General features: G+C 43.9%; 1 protein-coding gene across 9 annotated transcripts in view; it reads left to right on the top strand.

Annotated features, from left to right (window-relative positions):
- map3k13 (mitogen-activated protein kinase kinase kinase 13) overlaps positions 1 to 21216 on the top strand; it is a 33933-nt gene that overhangs the window by 9443 nt on the left and 3274 nt on the right. The window contains exons 1-16 of one of the 9 annotated variants that reach the window (XM_030428666.1): positions 2653 to 2779; positions 3757 to 3835; positions 8161 to 8379; positions 8971 to 9058; positions 13962 to 14680; positions 15740 to 15923; positions 16017 to 16208; positions 16967 to 17125; positions 17234 to 17392; positions 17584 to 17692; positions 17913 to 18022; positions 18265 to 18381; positions 19322 to 19477; positions 19589 to 20348; positions 20441 to 20511; positions 20658 to 20949. In XM_030428666.1, the coding sequence (XP_030284526.1) occupies positions 14029 to 14680; positions 15740 to 15923; positions 16017 to 16208; positions 16967 to 17125; positions 17234 to 17392; positions 17584 to 17692; positions 17913 to 18022; positions 18265 to 18381; positions 19322 to 19477; positions 19589 to 20348; positions 20441 to 20511; positions 20658 to 20949 (2961 nt within the window). In that variant the 5' untranslated portion in view covers positions 2653 to 2779; positions 3757 to 3835; positions 8161 to 8379; positions 8971 to 9058; positions 13962 to 14028. Of the gene's footprint in view, positions 1 to 2652; positions 2780 to 3756; positions 3836 to 5790; positions 6135 to 8160; positions 8380 to 8970; positions 9059 to 13961; positions 14681 to 15739; positions 15924 to 16016; positions 16209 to 16966; positions 17126 to 17233; positions 17393 to 17583; positions 17693 to 17912; positions 18023 to 18264; positions 18382 to 19321; positions 19478 to 19588; positions 20349 to 20440; positions 20512 to 20657; positions 20950 to 21216 lie in introns of those variants that run through there. The other 8 variants (XM_030428662.1, XM_030428669.1, XM_030428663.1 and 5 more) reach the window with 8 other exon arrangements.

Genomic DNA, 21216 nt, shown 5'->3' with positions numbered 1-21216 from the left:
TTAGTCCACCTTTGAGGTCAAAAATACAATGCCTTTTATTTGTTTTTCAAGGCTGTAGTTACACATTCAGATTTTTTAAACATTTGAAAGTTCTTTAAGGTTAGGTTTTAGACGTTTGCTAGATCAATACTAAAACAGCATTTTCTCTGTACCTCACTGTTAACATGGTGACCTATATAACCCTTTTTTTAAAACTAGAATGGCACAAAATTCTGCAAAGGCAGATGTTATCTTAACACAATCAGTCGTACAAAGACTGTGCCTGCATAAAATAGTCCAAAAATGGAGAACTTTAGTTTTATTACAGCAGTTAAATATGCGATGCCAAGGAAACGCTGTGCTTTGTAGCTCATAATAAATAATAATATCTCCAAAATATTTACTTTGGGAAACTACTGGAAAAAAAACTGCCATGTTTTAAGTCAATAATACAGTGCACTTTTGACAATATCAAAAGAGTTTCGGCAAATGTTCTCATCTTTTCTTCGAATGAGCATAAAGACCCCCAACATGTACAATTCTTTTACAGAATATTAGATTTGTCAGTAAAAGTAGGAATGAAAGAATTAAACATTTTAGCTAAACATAAGTCCATTTTTTTAATATATCAAAAGCAGAAACTGACTGTCCATTTATAAACTGGCTGATTTACACCTGTCCTCTTAGGTGATGTCACTTGTATTGGAGAAACTTTTGTGGTGACCCTGCAAGATTCCCATCTACTTGGACTTTATCATAATGTCATGGGATGAAATATGACAGCCACATACCTCAGTGTGTCGGCAATCAAACTGAGCAGACGTCCATTGACATGTCTATAATCATAGATATATCTGTGTGTGTGTGTGTGTGTGTGCCAGCATGTCTGTACCTGGCGCCGCATGCGATGGCAGATTGTAAAGGTAAACCACTGTAAGCTTCGATGGTGCTTTTTCTCTTATTAATGCGAGGGACACAGGAGCTGTCAGTGCTGTTGTTCCGCTGCTGGTGAAATAGTAATGAGTGTGTATAACAGAGCTGAGCCAGTGTGGTTTACAGCTCTGTTGCACTTGGAGGCGAGGCTGGGGCACATGAAGCACTGACCAACTGTACATCATGTCCGTGTGCCGCTGATTGAGACGGAACAAGAGGCTTTTGGCCACCTCTGGAAGATGGAGATAAGTGAAAGAGTGAGGTCAGGCTCCTTTTATCGCTTTCGTTTGGAAATGTCAGTGTCATTGCTTTTTTGTTTTTTTAACTATCCAGAACGTCTAAACTCTTTAAGTAAGGTCATCAATCGAGAGGCCCAGAATAAGTTGGTATAAACAATATTTGTATGGATTTGGAATGTCCAGGTCATGTTTCATGGTCGAGTAATGGATGTAAGTAATTATTTTAGATATTTAAATCAATTTAGATCTTCTGAAAGTAGTCAATCAATGACAGAAGATGATTCAGCAACTTTTCTGTATAAATAAATCGATAAATCGATCGATTTATTTTTTTCAATCAACTATACCATAGTTTCAGCATCTTAAATCGTTCTTATTTTCTTTGTTTTATATTATTGTAGATGAAAGATTTGGGCTTTTTTCCCCCCTATTTCACAGACCAAACAATAACTGTCAGATTGATATGAGAGCCTGTGAGGCCACGAGTGGTTTTGTTTTTCATCATCACAAAGCAACAGTTTTGTAATCTGAGTCTTATGAGCTTTATTATTTATTTATTTTTTATTTTTTTCGTGTGGTCCAAAGAAAGTAGTATCTCCTTGTCAAGTGAAGGCTCCGGGACGAACATTATATATGCCGAAAAAAAGCAGTTCTGCTTGAGACAGCCGTAATCAAAGAAGAGAGCAAAATAAGCTCCAATTTCAGCTGCCCTGCTTGTTGCTCTTCACAGTTACTTGAAACTTTAAATTAAAGTTAAATGAATTCAAATATTTGTAACAAAGCTGAAGGGTGGAGGAAATCAAAGCCATGGCTCGAGATAACTTCTGTGAATTTTTTGATGTTGCGCTGAAAGTATACTGCTTCATGTCGGCTCATACTATTCATGCACCATTTGATAGATAGATAGATAGATAGATAGATAGATAGATGGATCGGTGCATAGATATATAGAGAGTCCTCACAAATAAGCATTGCTTTGATCAGTTTAAAGTTAATTCAATCAATATTTGTTAAAAGCTCCACCAGCCTTTTAAAATATTAACTGTGCATTTGAAACATTGGAAAGTCTCTTAAGCTTCAGACCAAGTAGGTAAATTTGAAACCAACAATTACAATACTGCATATGAAAATACCACATCAGCCTGATGAATTTGTAATGTTATATCACTGCTATTATTAGAACAGAGAGGCTTTGAGCTACATAACCATGTCATGATTGTGTGACATGTAGGAGGAGGTTTGTGGAGTCTGAGACCTTTCTATCTCAGTTGGACCATAGAGAAGCATAGAAAAGCCACTTTTTCTCTTCACTCTTCTAATTTTTTTTATTTTAATGATTTTTACATGTATTATACAATCACAGTCGCACTCAATACATAAAACTTAACATTAACATAGAAAGAGAAAAGCCAAAAAACAAAAAAGTGCTTCAGTACAGTAAACCAGCATTAACCAGAGTGTTTCATATCTAATTAAGATACTTGGTCTGGGTGTGTTTCTCACTTGTTTCCGTGATACAGTGTGGCCGTTGCTTGTTCCCACATGAGCTCACAGGCTTGTGATCTGCTGACCTTTGGAATTTCGGCTATAGAGCACAGCTAGATGTTCTCGCTAAGCAAACAGCTCAGGTATTTGAATTCCATGCTTCTTTGGATATCTAATGTCTCGCTCTCTCTCTCTCTCTCTCTCTCTCTCTCTCTCTCTCCCTCTCTGTCGTTCTCTCCCTCTCTCTGCCAATATTTAACTAGAGTTGTATTTTTTGGAAATCCCCCTGCTGTGTTTTTGTGTGTGTCTTCCCAACATGGCAGGAATAGGAATTTCAGTTTCCACCCACTCTTGCTCATCGAGGCCAGAGGAATGCTTGACATTGTGTTAATTTTAGACTTTGCATCACAAAGGTGTAGTTTGGAGAAATCCGCTAACACACTCACCATTCCCTAATGTCAGTCCCCATTGGAGCCAGCATCCTTGGCCATCTGCACTGTGACTCATTTCGCTGTCATTTCACGCCATTTATAGGCTGTCTTTGGAAGTGTCGCCCCCTCAGCCTCGCCCCGGGATACTGGACCTCCTCCTCTGGCAGTGTCCCCCTGCTGGGGTGTGGCTTGAGGACGGAGATTGGACAATGCTGCTCCAATATCCCAACCCCCCACACTCCATGCATCATTACATTCCTGCTCCTCTCCCCGTCCTCCTCCTCCCATCATCGTTCTTCCCCAGAGGTTTAGGCCTGTATGGAGAGTATGGGGTGGAGCATATGTTACTCGAGCCTTTCCTTTCACCCGCTGGAACTCCCTCTCAATCTGTCTCTTTAGATATATACCCCCTCTGGTCGCAGTCGGCTAGTCTCTGCCATTAGCGCTCACAAACATGCAACACTGCAGACAGACAGACACACCTCCCTCCATCTGAGGTAGACCCACTGGCTTTTTGATTATCTGGTGACTCAGCCATTCAGTCAATTTCTGAAAATGTTGCAGATGTCTGTACCCTTGTTGTGCATTATACACTCAACGCATCATCTTCATTCATGCCAGTTCTTGGCCTGTAAAGGTTTAAAATATGAACCTTTAACCCTGCTCTCTCTGTGTGCGTTTGTATGCAGGTGAGAAGCGAGACGGAGCCAAACCCGAGATTGGACTCAGATCACAAATCCTGTGAGATGCTCAGAACCCACCTGACAGGTGAGTACACACATACATTCACAGGCCTGCACATAGATGGACACATTTTGGAACGGCTGCAATTGAGAACATTCATGGGGAGTGTGAGAAACTGTGAGATGTTAAACGACCTTTCGGGAGAGAGTGAAGTCTGTCTATTGTGATATTCTGACTCTGACATTTGGATTTTCCTCTGACTGTTGTAGCCCTTCAGCCCTGGAGCTTGAACTTTATCATTCCCCTGAGTCTGGACTCTTGTAAGGTGGTTTCATTTTAGATGTGAGTGCTCTGCGACATTAGACATTTGAGAAAATGGTCAAATCCAGATGATATTAGTACATAATGTCATGTATAAACATGGATAACACATATGCTGACTGTGACTGATCAGCTTGCACTAGAGAAAGCCGAGCTATGTAGGTTAATTAAAATAATTTCGATGCTGACAGTTACATCGTCAGACTTAATTGGACTACAGGAGCAGGTTGTGTTTGTGCTGTGGTTTTGTAGCCCTTTTTACACAGAGATCATGCAACATCGTTGCAATGAAGACACTTCTTTACAACATGAACGCAGCAATGTGTAATTTTGGATAGCACACTACTGTTCAGCAAGCAAAAGAGTCATGACGTGTAGTGTCAGTGTCTAGTGTGACGTTACATACATACTCATCAGTCAGCACTTTTCTAAGCATGGCAATAATGATCATCTACAGTTGGCTTTCATGTGGCGGTTGATCTTGTGCTATGCTAGGAGGGTAATAAGCTCCTAAACCTCCTAATCTCTCCAGTTTGCAGACATTTTTGTTTGCTCATCTTCTTCTAACTGCTGCTGGCTGCTTTTTAAATGTCTTGGTGTGGATCCAGGATTTTTTCCCCCATTTTCTTTAACATTTGAGATGTGGTGTTTTGTTGCCATTTTCGTTGATTTCTGCATGAATGATGCAGGACTCTGAAAAACATCACTTGTAATTCGGTGGCTGATATCGATGAGGACAATTTGATGTGGATCAGCATCTAGCAGATTTAGATATGTTTTATATGATATTGGATTTGGCTTGATTGAATTAAAGGGGACTGTTGGGCCTTTGCAGAGGTATGCACTCTACTGAGTGCCACTCAAGTTTAGAATAGAATAATAATTTACAATAATAACTTGTATGAGAGACAAATTTCCCGAAGAAGATTTAGGGTTACACAAGTGTTGTCCTGGAAGAGGATGCACAGGAGCCAAAGGGATTTTTCCTGAAAACTCCAGATGTCTTCCAATGAATATCTTATATATCTGATCTATTAAGCATTAGTCAGCCATTAATAAAGCCAGTAGTCTGAACATACCAACATCAGTCATTGTTGTACCTGTATATCTCAGTCAAATTACCTGCTATGTAGAAAGAGTTTCACTTGGTTTGACAACAGTGTTGTCCTCAACAATGTTGTCAAACCAATGAGCTAAAAACGACTTTTTGAATATTCGATTAAGCTTGGGAGTTGTTCTAGCTGCCCCTATTTTCGACAGTCGATCATCATTTTTAAAGCCCCGGTCTTCTAAATTCTCTGGTTCCTGGTTGAGGATTTGTAGCCTATTTTGATGATATGTGATGGTAAACTGAATATCTTTGAGATATCAGGCCAGGAAATGTGTCTTTTTCATGTTATTTTCTGACATTGTACGCACACATTATCAGAGATGGGTAGTCCCTGCCTGAAACACAGGATTCAGTGTGCGGTCTAATGTGGGATGTTGATAAAACTGGTGTGGAGAGAACTGATTACTGATTCGGCACAAAGGGATTTTCTCTTGTGCAGAAACGGTCTGTCCTACTTACAGAGACGCCACCGCAGCCTAACCTGCTGTTCCCAGCTGGCTCTGCTTTGAAATACATCCCTCCTCCTCCTCCTCTGTCCTCTTCATCTCTCGTCGCTCCTCCTCTCTTGAGTCTGAGCAGAAAGCTCCACCTCTCCTGCACCCCCCCTCCTCCTCTGCTCTTTGAGCCGCGTCCTCTCTGCGTCAGACAGCTCCATTCATGAAAAGTGTGACGTGAGCAGGTCTTCAGCGACCCGGTGACGCTGCCGCCGGCCACCCACTCACGGCCCAGGTGCTGCGAGAGTTAGAGGAATGTCTCTGTCTCGCTCTCTCCGCGCATTAATTGTTTTTCTCCAGTCCTGACCGTCAGTTCAGCCTCTCTTCCCCGGCTTTTCTTTTTTTTTTATCCATCTCTGCCTCTGAGCTGAAGAGAGGACCATGAATCTGAGCTCTGTCTGCTGTGAGTAATCTGCTGAATCTGTGTCTTCTGAGCTGAAGCTGGTGTGATGTGGAGGTACTTTGCTTGTATTTTTTTGTTTTCTTTGATTGTGTGTATGTCTGCAAGGACAAAGTCAAGTGTGCTGTTTGTGTGTGGATCAGCTGTCAGTGTTTGTTCAGCGGCAGTGCTGCAGAAGTGTGTTGAGCAGTCGTGCGTTGGTGCGTGCAGGAGCTATTTTAGGCTCAGCTGTGATGATGCTGCTGCTGCTTTTTGATGCAGTACATCTCCGTGCCCTCTGAAGGACAGGTTGAGACGTAGGCAAAGGTAAACCCGCCCCTCCTCCTCCTGATGTAGCATTCGAATGATACTCTGAAGCATTATGACGCTGGTTGGTCAGAGATGACAGACTTTTCTGGGACACACGTGTTTTGGCGCACAGTTATTTCACAATGTGCACAAGTGTTTCTGTCCTTTGTCCACGATCACTTGACATTGCTCCCCCACTTTGCATCTTCATACATCTCTTTATTCCCTCGGATTGGCAGCAGGAAAGCTTTGTGAGTGTGTCTGTGTGCCCACCTCTGTCCTCTGCTACTAAGCATGTTTATGTAACTGCACTGGATGAGTAGCCGGCAGCCGGGCTTTAGAGGAGAGCAGGAGGAGGAGGAGGAGGAGGGGAGAGAGCCATCCATCCATCCATGCATTCTCCATTGAGCGTTTGAAATAATGGCTGCATATTCATATCCACAAGGAGTTTGCCATATTTTCTTCCAGATTGTCTCACTTCAGATGCTCCAGAGGATTTAATAAAAAAACAAAGCTGACGTTGCAGGGATAGCATGAACCCAGGAGCTGACAGAAGCACTAATGTGCATTGATTTCTTGGCTTCATGCAGACGAAAGAAGCCCAACACCCATTTCCTCTTGTTAAACTCACATGCCCCATTTATTTTTGTGCTCCGTAGCGTTGTGTATTTTCATATTGCAGCCGTTAAAAACGGTGTCAGTCGCAGCCAGTCTCCTGCAACATGACCATTTGTCTGTTGTGTCACTTTTTGTGTGTCTGTCTCTCTCCTCGGCCCTTGTTGTTGGCGGGCCAGGCAGGCCGTCCCTATTAAAAGAGCACAAGGGGGATTGTTGTGGCAGCAGCTGCTCTGGTGTGCAGTGTTGAGTGTGTTTGTGTATGTGTGTGTGTGTGTGTGTGTGTGTGTGCTGTCTCCTGGCCGTGCAGGGCAGACAGGCCCAGTTCACATGGAGCCGGCTCCTCTTGTGTCCTTTGTTGTCGCTCTGGGAGTCTTTCCCATCGGAGCGTGGTCGGTACAGTATCATGCCGCAAGCAGCGAAGCAGACAGTCGGTTTCTCCTTTTTGTCTCTCTATTTTCTCAGTTTTCTGCTTCCATCTCGCTTACTCATAACCCTCCGTCTCCCTAATCTGCTTTTCTTCCTCTACTCTTCTCTGAACTATTCTTTCCGTCCACTGTCTCTTTGGCCCTCACTATCTCTCTCTGTCTGTTTGCATTCATCATCTATCAGGACATATCTGGTTAGCATTCATAAACAGAGCTCTGTAAAGCTTTGTCGTTACGCATCACCGGGGACAAAGAGTCTACTCGACTGAAAAGGCCGGTGTCGGAGTTGTTTCAGGGTAGAGTGTGTGTGATAGTTGCAGATTTTAGGATGTGGTGTGTCCTGGTTGCAGTGTTGGCTGCAGCCTCGCTGAGAGGCTGGGAGAATGAAGCTGGAGGGGAGAGTGTGTGACGTGTCGATGGCGCACACTCTTTTCTTCAGTTATTTATTTTCTCTGATTCTGGCTGGTACCGGCTGAGGCTATTTGAGGCAGGAGTTCTGTGTGTGTGTGTGTGTGTGTGTGTGTGTGTAGTGTGTGTGTGTAGTGTGTAGTGTGTGTGTGTGTGTGTGTTTGGAGTGCTAAATATTCACAGCCATGTCAACTCTGACATTCAATTTTAGCCTCCAGAACGTGTCGGTCAGCTGAGTTCTACAAAGTATGAATCAGACGTTGATGTTTTAGACTTCAGAAGAAGGAGCTGAAGCATAGCTGTTTTCACACACTCTTTGCCTGTTTCATTCATCCACCTGACAGCCCTCCTCCTCCTCCTCCTCCTGCCTTCACAACAAACTACACGTATTCCAGATGATCCCACCTGGCACTTTACCCGTGGCTTGCAGCTTTGACCTTGTTCCATTTGCCCAGCAACACCAGTCAAACCCCGGGCAGCAGGCAGGCAGCTAAGGCAGGCAGGGATTATTGTCCTGTGGTCTGCTTTCCCCTCCAGCCAACCAGGTTGTCAAATCAGCCCAGGTGAGTCACCAGAGGGAATCAGAATATAAAGAAAGGCAGATTATAGAGAAAATGTCAGCCATGTCACGGCAGATGCCTGAACGCTGTGCCAGAATTAGTTTATTCCCCTCCTTCCACCGCTCACTGCACCGCGCACCAGCAGATTATTACTTTCACCCACCTACAGCAGGCCGTCCAATCCCCCCCTGGCAGCACTCACGGCCACGGTAGCGAGGGAAAGCTGATTTAGACATCGGCCCACATCCCGACAATCAAATCAGGACTCTGCTGGCAGAATCATATTTCGAGGTCTCTGATTTTGACATTGCTGCATGTGTTTATAATTTGCCAGATTCAATGACCAGAAAGAGGTCTACAAGCAGTGTGTTCCCAGATTTCTGTTTCATAACATTGTTTACTCACATGATAAACACTGGCTGTGAAAGTCCATAGTCTGCACTGACTCGGGGAAACAAGTGCAGATAGCAGAGTTCAGCTGTTCAACTGTGACCCAGAATAACAGACGGTCACATGTGTAGTGCAGACGATAGAGACCGTCCGATAACAGACTCCTGTAATTGTCCAGTTCATTTTGTTTTTATTGATGCTCAGGGGAGACGAGTCCTGCTCTCGCCATCCATTTTGTGCTCCGTTTGTTCCAAGAGAGGAGGTCAGGAGGGATGGAAACAGTCTGGAGGAGGTATTTATTTTTTCCTCCTAGCAGCGAACTCTCCAGGATGTCGGATCTGGACAGTATCAGATCTGACCCTGTGCTGCAGTCATACATCTCCGTGTGCCCTAACGGTCTAATGATGATGTTGAAAGAAGTTTTTTTTTGAAAGCCAATACTGATATCTGTTCTTGATATCTAGTAATTAAGGAGAATGATAGCTGGTTTGGCATTGGTATATAATTTTAGTAAAAGTGAAAATCTCATATTCAAAATTTAGAATAAACTGTGATGTTATCAACTGGTCTTGAGTTACTTATCATTTAATAGGTAATGGAGTATAACAATAGAGTATTTCCATTTTCTGCTTCTTTATACTTCCTCTCCACTATATGTTTTTTGAAAAAAATAATTACTAGTTGCTTTGCAGATCCAGATTGTTTGGGGTTGATAGGCTATTACTCATGACATGTAACCAACCAGAAAACGTTGTGGGCCCGACACTGAGTTAGATTACTGAGTTGAAAGACTACAGACAGCCAAAGTAGTGAGAGTCCCATAATTTGGACCAATGCTGGATATTGGAGCCGATAATTGATTTGGCATGATCTGATCTTGCCATTTTGTTATCGTTCCAACACCATCGTAATTAATCTTGTTCCAGGACCATCATTGCAACTGACCAATCATGTTTTTGTATTGTTATAGCTGTGCGACTATACACCTATGGAAGAAGGTTATCCTTTGTAACACATTTTAAACATTGTGAAAGGGTCTATTTTAGCCCAAACCACACTTTCCTTAAGCTCATTGAGTATTTTTGTTCCCTAGACAAAACAGTACAAGAAAATGGCAAAAAAGGGGATAATAATAACTGAACGGCACAATAATGTATCTCAAATGGAATACGAATTCATGTCTCCTGAATTAGAGTCCTATATTTAACCCACTCAGCCTTGTCAGCTGGCTCTAGATGTGTTTTTTGTCGCTGTTTCGTAAGTTGAGATAATGGGTGTGGAGCGTCATTAATTGTGATGTTGTAGGTATAACACCAACACTGCTATTTCAGAGTCTCTGACTAAATACAGAGAGAGGCAGAGACCTCAGAGCCAAAGCAGCACATTTATAAGTAAGTTTATTTTAGCAGCAATCGGACAGAAAAAACACAGATACCGTTTATCGCACAAGTGCCAGAATATCAGATCCGATAACTGGGCTGCCAGTATTTATTTTCACTATGTTTTGTGGCTCTCGAGGCTGAGACCAGCACCCATCTTCTTTTGAGGTAAAGAGATATAGCGTGTTCTTAAAAGAAAAAGACCAATATGTGACAGGCTCAGTGGATATAAAAGCAACCTCCGGGCTTTTTGGCCTCTCCAAAGTGTTGGATGAGAGCGAGTGTGACTGGTAGCAGAAGGTCAGGATGGATGCTGTGTTGACATGGTAACGTGTGAATGACGAGGTGGGATAGGGGCTAAATTGGTTCTTTGTTGGTGGCGCAGCTGTCACCTAAAGGGAGGTTCACCCTATGGGGCCCAGCAGGGCTCCCCTTAATGAGGAGACGAATGATGGAGACACAGATGACTCTGCTGCTGCTGCTGCTGCATGAGTGTGAATGTGACGAGCACCTCCTGTGTATGTTAAAGGTCTGTTAATTTGTGGTGAGAGGTCCAGCTGCTTTTGTAAGGCTTCAGTACCTTGAAACCCAATCTAAAAAAACTGGAGTAGCTTTTGCTGAGTGGCGCGGAATAACTGCCTTCCCCAGTGGATTGCTGGGAGTAGTGGGATTATTGGATCCTGCCAGACACGCCCCAGGCATGTGTGTGTGAGTGTGTGTTCTCTGAACCTGATCCCCCCTGCATCACCAGCTGCCATGTACACACACACACACACGCACACACACACACACACACACACACACACACACACACACACACACATTCTAATAAAGTATGATACAATAACTGTACCAGTGAGGTCTCTCTCTATCAGTATGTACAGTTTGTTCATATACTAAAGTTCCCATGGTGCATTGTGCTATTGACCACTGTCATAAGGTCGCCTTTAGAGAGGCGATAAATGAAAAGAAGTGTGTAGAGGAGATATGGAGGAGAGGGCCGAATACAGTCTGTTTGTACAAGCTTGTTTCTAGAGGCCTGTAGAGGGATTAAAGGATCAGCCCCTGGTAATTTCTCTAGCGCTCTCTCTCTCTCTCCCTCTCTCTTCCCCTCTTTCTTCTTTTTAAAGATTCAGTTCAGTATCTGCATTGTTTCTTTCTCTGAGGCAATTCATGCAAACGTTTTTTTTTTTGGACGTATGTCAGCGCGTCGTTCTGCCCAGTCATCACGGTCACTTTCGGAAAGTTCCTGTAAATAAATGACTGTAAACGAAACCCTTCTTGATGAGGCGCAGACATTATTCATGGGATTCAATGCCCATAGAGATTTTCCATTAGAGATTAATGGGAAGGAGCGAGAGGTCCTTTTCCTATTCTTGGTGTCAGCTATAGATGCATAGTCTCGAGTCTGGAGGAAAGAGATTGGGCAGAGTACAAATGGATGAAAATTATAAGAAGTTGAAAGGCGTCAAATTTCTCTCAGACTGAGCTCTGTAGTCATTATTCAGGCGAGATAATTGTGCAGTTTTATATAGGGGTGACTGTGCGTGCTGGCCTTGTGTCTTAATGTGCACGTTTCTCCTGCCCAGCCGACCACATCCACCCAACGTGGCCCACGTCACAAGCCCAGCTCTGAGAATCATCCATGGGGTGGAATTACAGCGCGGGCCTCTACTCGAACGGCTCGATTGTCTCGGCTTTGGAGGGGACGGATTTATTGGATATCTGAGAGAGCATTCTCTCCTTCCCCTGCACTCTCAGCAACCTGCTTAGAGACAGGCCTGCATTATAGATGAGCTCCTGGCAGTCGCTACACTCTCACAGCGCTCAGGTTACCCCACACATATACAGTACATACATGCGCACAAATGTGTAAGTAGCATCTGTGTGGAGCAACTGTGAGCATCACTCTGAGTCCTGTCGGGAACTTTTAATATCCAGTTTCTCCTTCCACATATTTTCCATTCTTTATTCTATTGTCAAGTATCCAAAAAGAAAACAAATGTATAACTAAAAAACACGCATTCGCTTAATTTCAGCAGCAAAATTATCCGTATTAGAGGGATGTCTTTATTGTAGTTTGACCTACGCTGAGAGGAAGAGCTGTGCACTCATGCCCACGTTCCCCCGCAGAGGGCAACATAACCAAAGTGCGTTTCGATTGGACTTCCTGTCTGCCCTGTCGCCCTCAGAAAACGTCCACGTAACACAGAGCCAGCTCACTGCTCTGCCTTTCTGTCTCCTCCCTCCTGGACTTTGATCTTCTGTTCCCGACTGTACAGCCTTGCACTATCTCGCTCTCACTCTCTGTTTTTCCACTGCCCCCTCAAACTTGATTGGATTTCTAAGGCCATGTCCTCAAGTGTCATTTGAAAAAGCAATTGATTCACTGTTTTGTACAGCTTTTTTTGGCCAGGATTGGTAAACAAGCACAGAGCGGCTGGATAAAAGGCCATCTGTTTGTCAGAAAACACAGTGTAAGTTACAGCTGCAACAAAGCATAGCCCCCACGTGTAGGATTTTAACATTTCTGACTTTGAGTGGTAGTGATGAAAAGTATACTGTTGGAGAGAGCATTGCATGCCATCTGAAACGGGGAGATAATGAAAAAAGAAAAAAGACAAATTACAAACTAAAGCCTTTGCTGTCATAATGATTTCATGCAAGACGATATAATCATGCAAAATAGGATAAAAGAGCAATGTTACATACTGTGTAGAGGATTTAAAGGGGCACTATGTAGTTTTGGAGAAGAAATTCAAACTCAGAATTTGAATATTTACAATATTAATGAGATAATAATACAAACTCAGAAACATAATTTTCTTTCCCTAACAGATTGAACACAATTGGACTGCACCTTCAAACAACTTTGGTAGTGAGGCAATGTTTTTAGGGCTAGGTTCCTGTTTTGTATATTTGTTCACACTGTCTCCACTGATCTACACGTGGGGGTAAAGTGCCAGTCACATCATCATGCTTCTAATTGTTTTGTTTTTTTTCTTCAGTGAAAATTATATGTAATCTGCTCAAATTGCAATATCAATCAAAGATAATCACTATATAACTTTTTTCCCCCATATCATGCAGCCCACAAGACAACATGTTGCTCTGCGTTTAGGCGTTGAGGAACGGTGCATCCCTTTCTTGAACCTGGTTCAGCAGCGTCTCTTGTATAACAAAGTAGTCGGCAGATTGAGGCGATACAGATTTTCTCCTGGTGATTCAGCGACTGAAGGAAAATGGTACATTTGCTGTGCGGCTGGTTACCGGCCCGTGGCGGCTATGGCTAGCTGGCTGGTTAAGCAGCGAGAACAGGCTGTGTGTGCCAGATGTTTCACTCTCAGCAGCACTAATACACAGCACGACTTTTAATCCGCGCTATACTGTTACTGCCTCACAGAGAACATAGTAAAGCCCCACTGTGTGTGGTTGTGTGTGTGTGCGTGTGTGTTTGCATGTCTGTGTTTGTGTGATTGTGATTGCAGTGTCTTTCATTTAGCAACTGTGTCTCTCGTGCTATTTTTAAAATCCTGATATTCTTTCTACCTCCCTCGCCCTGCAGTGTTTTCAATCCATAGTTAAAAATAATCATCATTAATGTAAGCTCTTTCAATCGCAGAACTATAAGAGGAATTGAGAGGATTGCACTTCTCTTTTTGGAAGTAATAGAGCCCCATGGCAACAGTTATACTCACGTTTACGCTGCATCAGATTCATCCAAGCGTTTGTTTTTTTTTTAAATCTGCATTTTATTTGCCACTTACTTTTAAAATTTTGGCTTACATGTTTCTGTTTCTTGTTCTTTATCTGCAGGTGATTTTCAACATTCAGTTAAACCAGTGTGTTAGGACGCGCCCGACTCCTCATCACTGGGTAGCCCATGCACATGCACGACACCATGGGTAGTTCCCCCGAGGTGCTCTCGTGGACTTCCTGCCCCAGTCTGCTGGTGGGTAAATTGAAGGAGGAGCTCAAACTCACTGTGGTCGGGGAGGCTATGAAGAAATCAAACTCGCCCAACTCCCAACCTCAGGCCCCTCAGGCCCCTCCCTCCAATTTACCTCCTCAGATCATCACAGACCTGGCCCCTCCGACGCACCTACCCGTTCCCCTGCAGACACTGCAGACGCCGGGCCAGGACGAGGACTCAATGCTGGGGGGTATAAGTCCCCCGAACACAGCCTTGAGCGTGGACTCTACTCGGAGCGAGGGTGGGCACTTTGACAACAGCGTGCTCCAGCTGCAGGAGCATGACCACGACGAAGCAGGATCGCCGGCCTCGTGCGAGCATGGCGGATGTGGCAGTGGGATGGAGGAGCAGATAGTAGAAGGGGAATGTCCCATGCACCAGGGTGGAGAGGGGAGACAGGGCCACCACCACCACCATCACCACCCTGATGACATCAAGCTGCACTTCCACAGAGCTGGGCCGGGGTCAGGCGGCTTCTTAGAGGGGCTGTTTGGATGTCTGCGGCCTGTCTGGAATATCATAGGGAAGACCTACTCCACAGAATACAAGCTACAACAGCAAGGTTAGTTCTGTTTGGTTTTTTTTTTATTTCTCCAAGGCTTTAATTAATGAAACTAAATGCTTTGAGTTTTACTCAGACATCCCTTTAAGGCTTCAGAAAAAAAAATCAGATTCCCTCCATGTTTCTGTTAACCATAATTGAACAGCCATCTTTAGTGCCATCCTACTGTGTGTTGTGTGTGAAGCTATACAGCTGTCAGTTTGAATTGAGGTCATGGTAAAGGTAGACTCACCTTGCTGCGGGGCTGCCTGCACAGGCTGGACACAGAGGCTACAGGATACGAGTCGAGGTCAGACAGAACTGGGCTGGGTTTTGTGGTTGGTCAGCTAATGTCTAAATGTGGTGGGCTGGAGCTCTCAGCAGCATACTGTAGCTTCTCTGCTACGCTTCCAAACCACATAACGAGGATGGAAGAGCATATGACTCACTGTTTGAACTGTTTCTAAGTCATTTATAGCAGTCTTGCACAGGGCTTTAGGTTTATTTTTGCTCAGTGTGGCTTAAAAATATGAAATATGATATTCAGTGTTAACCATCTTTTCTGTTTTGTTGTGTGTTTTTGTGCTGGGCCATACATCTGTAACTTTCATTAAGGATGCTTCCAGGAAACTTAAACTACATGACATTTAAGTTTCACATTTTAAAGGGGTTGTTTGACATTTTCACTTTTTGTTTTCACTTCCTGGAGTCGTGTTGTCACTGTGAGGTTCACAGACAAAGTGACTGAAAAAGTTGGTCGCCTATGTATTGACACAGATGCATACTGATGGATATACATCTCAATAGATATTCTCTCCATCCCTTAAACAGCAGTAACAATATCCATTCATTCAGTTTTTCTGGGAGGTTCGACCTGTTAACATTTTCGCCCTACAGCATTCCTGCTGGCAGCTAATAATATCTTTATCTTTCGGTATTTGTCATGCATGAATAAATTACATTTTAGCTTGTCAGGTTCCAATACATCAAATCAAATTCCACCTAGGCAATTCTCTCCAGAGACCCAAACTTTTGGAAGAAGATTGTACTAAGAACAAAATATCCTTCTCTTGTTTCCAGACATGTGGGAGGTTCCATTTGAGGAGATTTCCGAGCTGCAGTGGCTGGGCAGCGGTGCACAAGGAGCCGTCTTCTTGGGCAAGTTCCGCTCTGAAGAGGTGGCCATCAAGAAGGTGCGCGAGCAGAAGGAGACCGACATTAAACACCTGCGGAAACTCAAGCATCCAAACATCATAAGCTTCAAGTAAGTCTACAACCACTTGCATGTTACCTGATACTTTCTCCGTGTTTGGTGTTGATCTCTAAATGTGTTTCTGATGTGTTTTCACCATCTTAGGGGTGTGTGCACTCAGGCACCTTGTTACTGCATCATCATGGAGTACTGCGCCCAGGGCCAGCTGTATGAGGTGTTGAGGGCGGGGAGGAAAGTGACCCCCAGGATGCTGGTGGACTGGGCCTCCGGCATTGCCAGCGGCATGAACTACCTACACCTGCACAAGATCATCCACAGAGATCTCAAGTCTCCCAAGTGAGTTTCTGCTTTATGAGCAATCTATGAGCCTGATTTACAATTGTGTTGGATTACAATAAAAAAAAATACAGACAGATTGATATTCCGTTCTGGTTTCCAGGAAAGAATAGTATGTTTTTGTTCTGTCCTTAACATGCAGCAGCTGATCTGTGAATTTCAGGAAACAGCCCTTTTCAAGATTTCTTAGCCCACAGCAGCAACAACAACAATTCGTCCTTTCAGCTCTGACATTAACTCAAAGGCCATTCTCAGAATTCATAAAAACTAGCCGCCCCATCATCGTAAGAGTAAGACACAGTGTCCTATCTCCTCCTGCTCGTCCTGTCTCATCCTTTGCACACTGTAGCCCTGTTCCTCTAATCAATATCTTCATGCCGCAGCAGTGCCAAACACTGTATTAGTCAGCAGAACGATCGCGGGCTGAATGTGCTGGAAAGGTCAGCCTCATTCGGCTAATGGGGTGATTCAGATGCAGAAATGTGCTTCAGTAACAGCTGAGTCTTTAAGACTTAGATTGAAATGCTGCAAAATGAACTCACACCACTTTAAAACCAGTCGAATGTAACAGGAAAAACTTGGTGTTGACTAACTGAGGGCATCCGACCTAGATTAATCATTCTGAAAGCGCTCAGGTCCAATATGACAGTAAACGTGTTTTTACAATTACTTTAAAATTTTTATACAGTAAATATACAGTAAAGATATTGTCTGTCCTTTTGACCCTGCCAACAAGTCTTCTGTGTCTTCTGTTTTAGTGTTTTGGTCACCCACAATGACACTGTGAAAATCTCTGACTTTGGAACGTCCAAAGAGCTCAGTGACAAAAGTACAAAGATGTCATTTGCCGGTACTGTGGCCTGGATGGCACCGGAGGTGATCAGAAATGAGCCTGTGTCTGAAAAAGTGGACATCTGGTGAGTACTGATGCAAATTTAAAATGTTTGGATAAAAGAAAATATCATACATCAGATCATCTGACGTTGCTGTGGTGAGTCCTTACTCTCTTAACTCTCGTGTTGCAGGTCATTTGGAGTTGTGTTATGGGAGCTGCTGACCGGTGAGATTCCCTACAAAGACGTGGACTCCTCCGCCATTATTTGGGGTGTTGGCAGCAACAGTCTTCACCTTCCTGTCCCCTCCACCTGCCCGGATGGCTTCAAAATTCTCATGAAACAAACATGGTGAGTATGGATCACGTATTCCGTTTAGTAGCATCGTTGTCCACCAATAAAAATATTGGAGTGACAAAGGTTTATTCTTCAAGATAAATGCTAATGATGCACCACACAGGATTACACCTAACTGCAACTAAATACAGCAGCATTTTTACCAATTTCATTTTCTCCCCTCTTCATTTTTTTGCTGATTCAAGGCAAGGCAAACCCAGGAATAGGCCTTCATTTCGTCAGATCCTCCTTCACCTCGACATTGCTTCTGCTGATGTCCTCGGAGCTCCTCAGGAGACCTACTTCAAGTCTCAGGTTAGCATTATAACACAATAGCATTCTCTTTATTTAAGTCACAAGGTTCTAGAAGCTTCTTTTCTTAAAATAAGTTTGATATGCGCTTACAATGAGTGTAGAGCTCAAGCCCAAAGACATTCTTTCTTTTTGACACAGCGCAGGGTTTAGATCATCTGATGACGTTTCGGTCTTCGAGTGGGTTGTCAGCAATATTTTTCTCTGTCCATCCATGTTACAGTCAGAGTGGAGGGAGGAAGTGAAGAAACATTTTGAGAAGATCAAAAGTGAAGGCACCTGCATCCACAGGCTGGATGAAGAGCTGATCCGACGCAGGCGGGATGAACTCAGGTAAGATAGAGGAAAACACAACCTAATTTCATGAAAACATGTTTCCTGTTAATGGAATGGATTATCTCTGTCTGTCAGAAACAAGTGGACAAACTCTGTAGCATCTCCATTACTGTAATGATGTATTTTTCCATTGAAATGCATCAGAAAGGCTTTTGCATGTTAGGAATTTATTTGTGTATGGAATTATTACTTGGTGTGAATGATGTAAACATTTGTCTGCATTTCCTGTACACATTCAGGCACGCTCTGGACATCCGGGAGCACTATGAGAGGAAACTGGAGCGGGCCAACAACCTCTACATGGAGCTCAGTGCCATCATGCTGCAGCTGGAGGTCCGAGAGAAGGAGCTAATGAAGTACGTATTATCACTGCTCCTTCCTTCCATTATCAGGCCTTACTGGTTGTCAATGTATGTCTGTTTCCTCCTTGTCAAAATTATTTAAAAGTAATGGAACTTTTTTAATTATTACAATGACCTGGCAAGACAGCTGAGAGCATATTCAGCTAGCGAGAACAACAGAAGTAAAAAGTCACTGCACAATAGGGCGTCACATATGAGTCACATATCCGCCTGAGCTTCTTTGGCATTTATTTGTCTTTGCTGTGGAATGACTCAATTAAAAACAGTGCCAGTTTTTTCTTCCCTTCATTTGTTGCCAGTTCCTTGACTTATTTCTTTCAACCTGTGAGGCTTTCTCTCCTCTTCTGAATAATTGCTGTTTTTGTTGTCTTTCGTTTCACAGAAACTGACACGTTAATAGTTTTTAAAAATTTCCTTAAAGGTGCACTACACTGTATGTTGTTTTTGGGAAGAAACTTTAATCAGAAGAGAAAGATCTTCATTGACTGTTTTTTTAATTTATGTATTTTTATACCTGAACAAACTAAATAATGAAACTGTCTTCATTTTTATGACTGAATTAATGGAATAAACAAACAAACCTGAAAGGACAACACAATTTCATACTGTTTTACTTTGTTTATATGTGGCGGACCCTGCCACCTTTCTAGCTTCAAACAGTGTTCTGGGGAAGTTCTGAGAACAGCATGTTTATTCAGTTATGGTAAAAATAAATATGTCTGACATTCTGATATTTCTAATGTTTGTATTATTACCTCATTAATATTGTAAATATTCAAATTCTGAGTTTGAATTTCTTCTTCAAAACTACATAGTGCCCCCTTTAAATTCTTTCTTGTAAAATCATAACAGTTCAGTGTTTAGAGTAAAGATAAAGTTCTGTAGAACTGAATGTGAATGCTGTTTATTGTTCTATAACTCTAAACTAATCCAGACATCCCTGCAGGAGAGAGCAGGCAGTGGAGAAGAAATATCCCGGCACCTACAAGCGTCACCTAGTCAGACCCATCGTCAGGTCCAACGCTGTGGAGAAGCTCATTAGGAAGAAAGGAAGCATTTCCCACAAACCTGGGATGCCCCCCACTAAAAGGTATGAAACTCTGCTTATACACAAAGTTCCAGATGGGATGTACAATAGGATGTATATTGAAGAAGTGACTAAGATAAATTTCGTCAATGTCACTGACTGCATTTCTTACAGGCCTGACTTGCTTCGTTCGGATGGCATCCCCAGCATGGACCCTCTCCCCTGCCCCTCGCCACTATCAGCCAGCCCGAAGGTGTCCACGCCTCCTGGCAAAGCCCGGTACAGAAGCAAGCCTCGTCACCGTCGCGCCAACAGCAAAGGAAGCCACAGTGAATTCCCTGGGCTGCTGAAGCCTATCGCTGGGCCGTTAGAAGACACCCAATCACTTCAGGAGCAGCAGTTCCACCATCATCACCACCATCACCACCTTCCACCCACCGAGGGGCCATTCCTCCCCTTGAAGGGCCGCGAGGAGGCCGTCGTCAACTGTGCCAACAACCTGCGCTACTTCGGCCCCGCCGCCGCCCTCCGTAGCCCTCAGACGGACCACCTGCAGCGCCGCGTGTCTGGCTCCAGCCCTGACCTCATATCCACTGCTGTGGATGCAGACACACGACAGCGGACTTCATCCACCAGCTCCAATCCCGTCCCAGGTGCTGGTGCTGGTTCTTTGTGTCCCTGCTGCCAGGCTCACCCCTTCCCTGGCTGCCTACACTGTCAGGAAACCCCGCCTGCATCCAGTCACCCAGAGCTGTCCCACTACTCACTGCTCAACACCCAGGAAAGTGCCCCGACTTCTTTGGTGGTTCCAGGCAAAGATCTGGCATCAGATGGAAAGGCTACAAAGAAGGCCGAGCCACAGGAACAAGAGGCATGCCAACACAGTCACGCCCTGCCCTCTGCACTGCCCCGCACTCTCAGACCTCTCAGGAAGGTGAGCACAGCTGGAGGCCTTGAATCAGTCTGTACTGTGTTTTTGTTAGGTGAAAGATGGGTGATTAACAGCTGTAACTGCTTCTCTCGTAGGGCGGCGATGAGTCATCTGAGGAGGAGGAGGGGGAGGTTGATAGTGAAGTGGAGTTTCCAAGGAGACAGAGGTAAAATACAGTTTGATACCTTGACCGTCACTGTGTTGTAACGCTGTTACATCATGTGGTGCAACAAAAGAAAACTATAGAGCACTATAGGGCTGAAAAGATCTGTGTAGGTGCATGTTAATAAATGTTCTTGTGCTCCCTCACAGACCTCACCGCTGTATGAGCAGCTTCCAGTCCTACTCCACCTTCAGCTCAGAGAACCTGTCAGTGTCTGACGGAGAGGAGGGAAACACCAGTGACCACTCCCACAGCGGGCCCCTGGAGAGGATGAGTGCCAGTCAGGAGGAGCACCTGGACGAGCTGCTGTCGCACACACCGGACATCCCCATCGACATCTCCACCCAGTCTGACGGCCTCTCAGACAAGGAGTGCGCCGTCCGCAGAGTGAAGACCCAGATCTCGCTGGGAAAACTGTGCTCAGACGAACACAGCTACGAGGTCAGTACCGTGGATGAGCGTGGTGCCGTTATGTTAGGTCAGTATTTTTAGCGGCATGCCTCCAGTAATGGCAACGTCGGTCCAGACTGAAATATATCAACAACTAGAGGACTGATTCAGAAGGTCAGAGGTTAAATGCACCGTCACTTTGGAAATTGTGATTAGCCTTTTTCATACTCTTTTTGACATTTAATAGACGAAAGAACAGTTGTACCCTATTTTATATCTTAATATAAAGATATTATGTAGATTAAATTAACAAGCAAA

The sequence above is a fragment of the Sparus aurata genome, chromosome 9 (assembly GCF_900880675.1).
Source record: "Sparus aurata chromosome 9, fSpaAur1.1, whole genome shotgun sequence".
Taxonomy (NCBI): domain Eukaryota; kingdom Metazoa; phylum Chordata; class Actinopteri; order Spariformes; family Sparidae; genus Sparus; species Sparus aurata.
The sequence above is the reverse complement of the archived record's forward strand: the minus strand, read 5'-3'. Positions and strand labels throughout refer to the sequence as shown.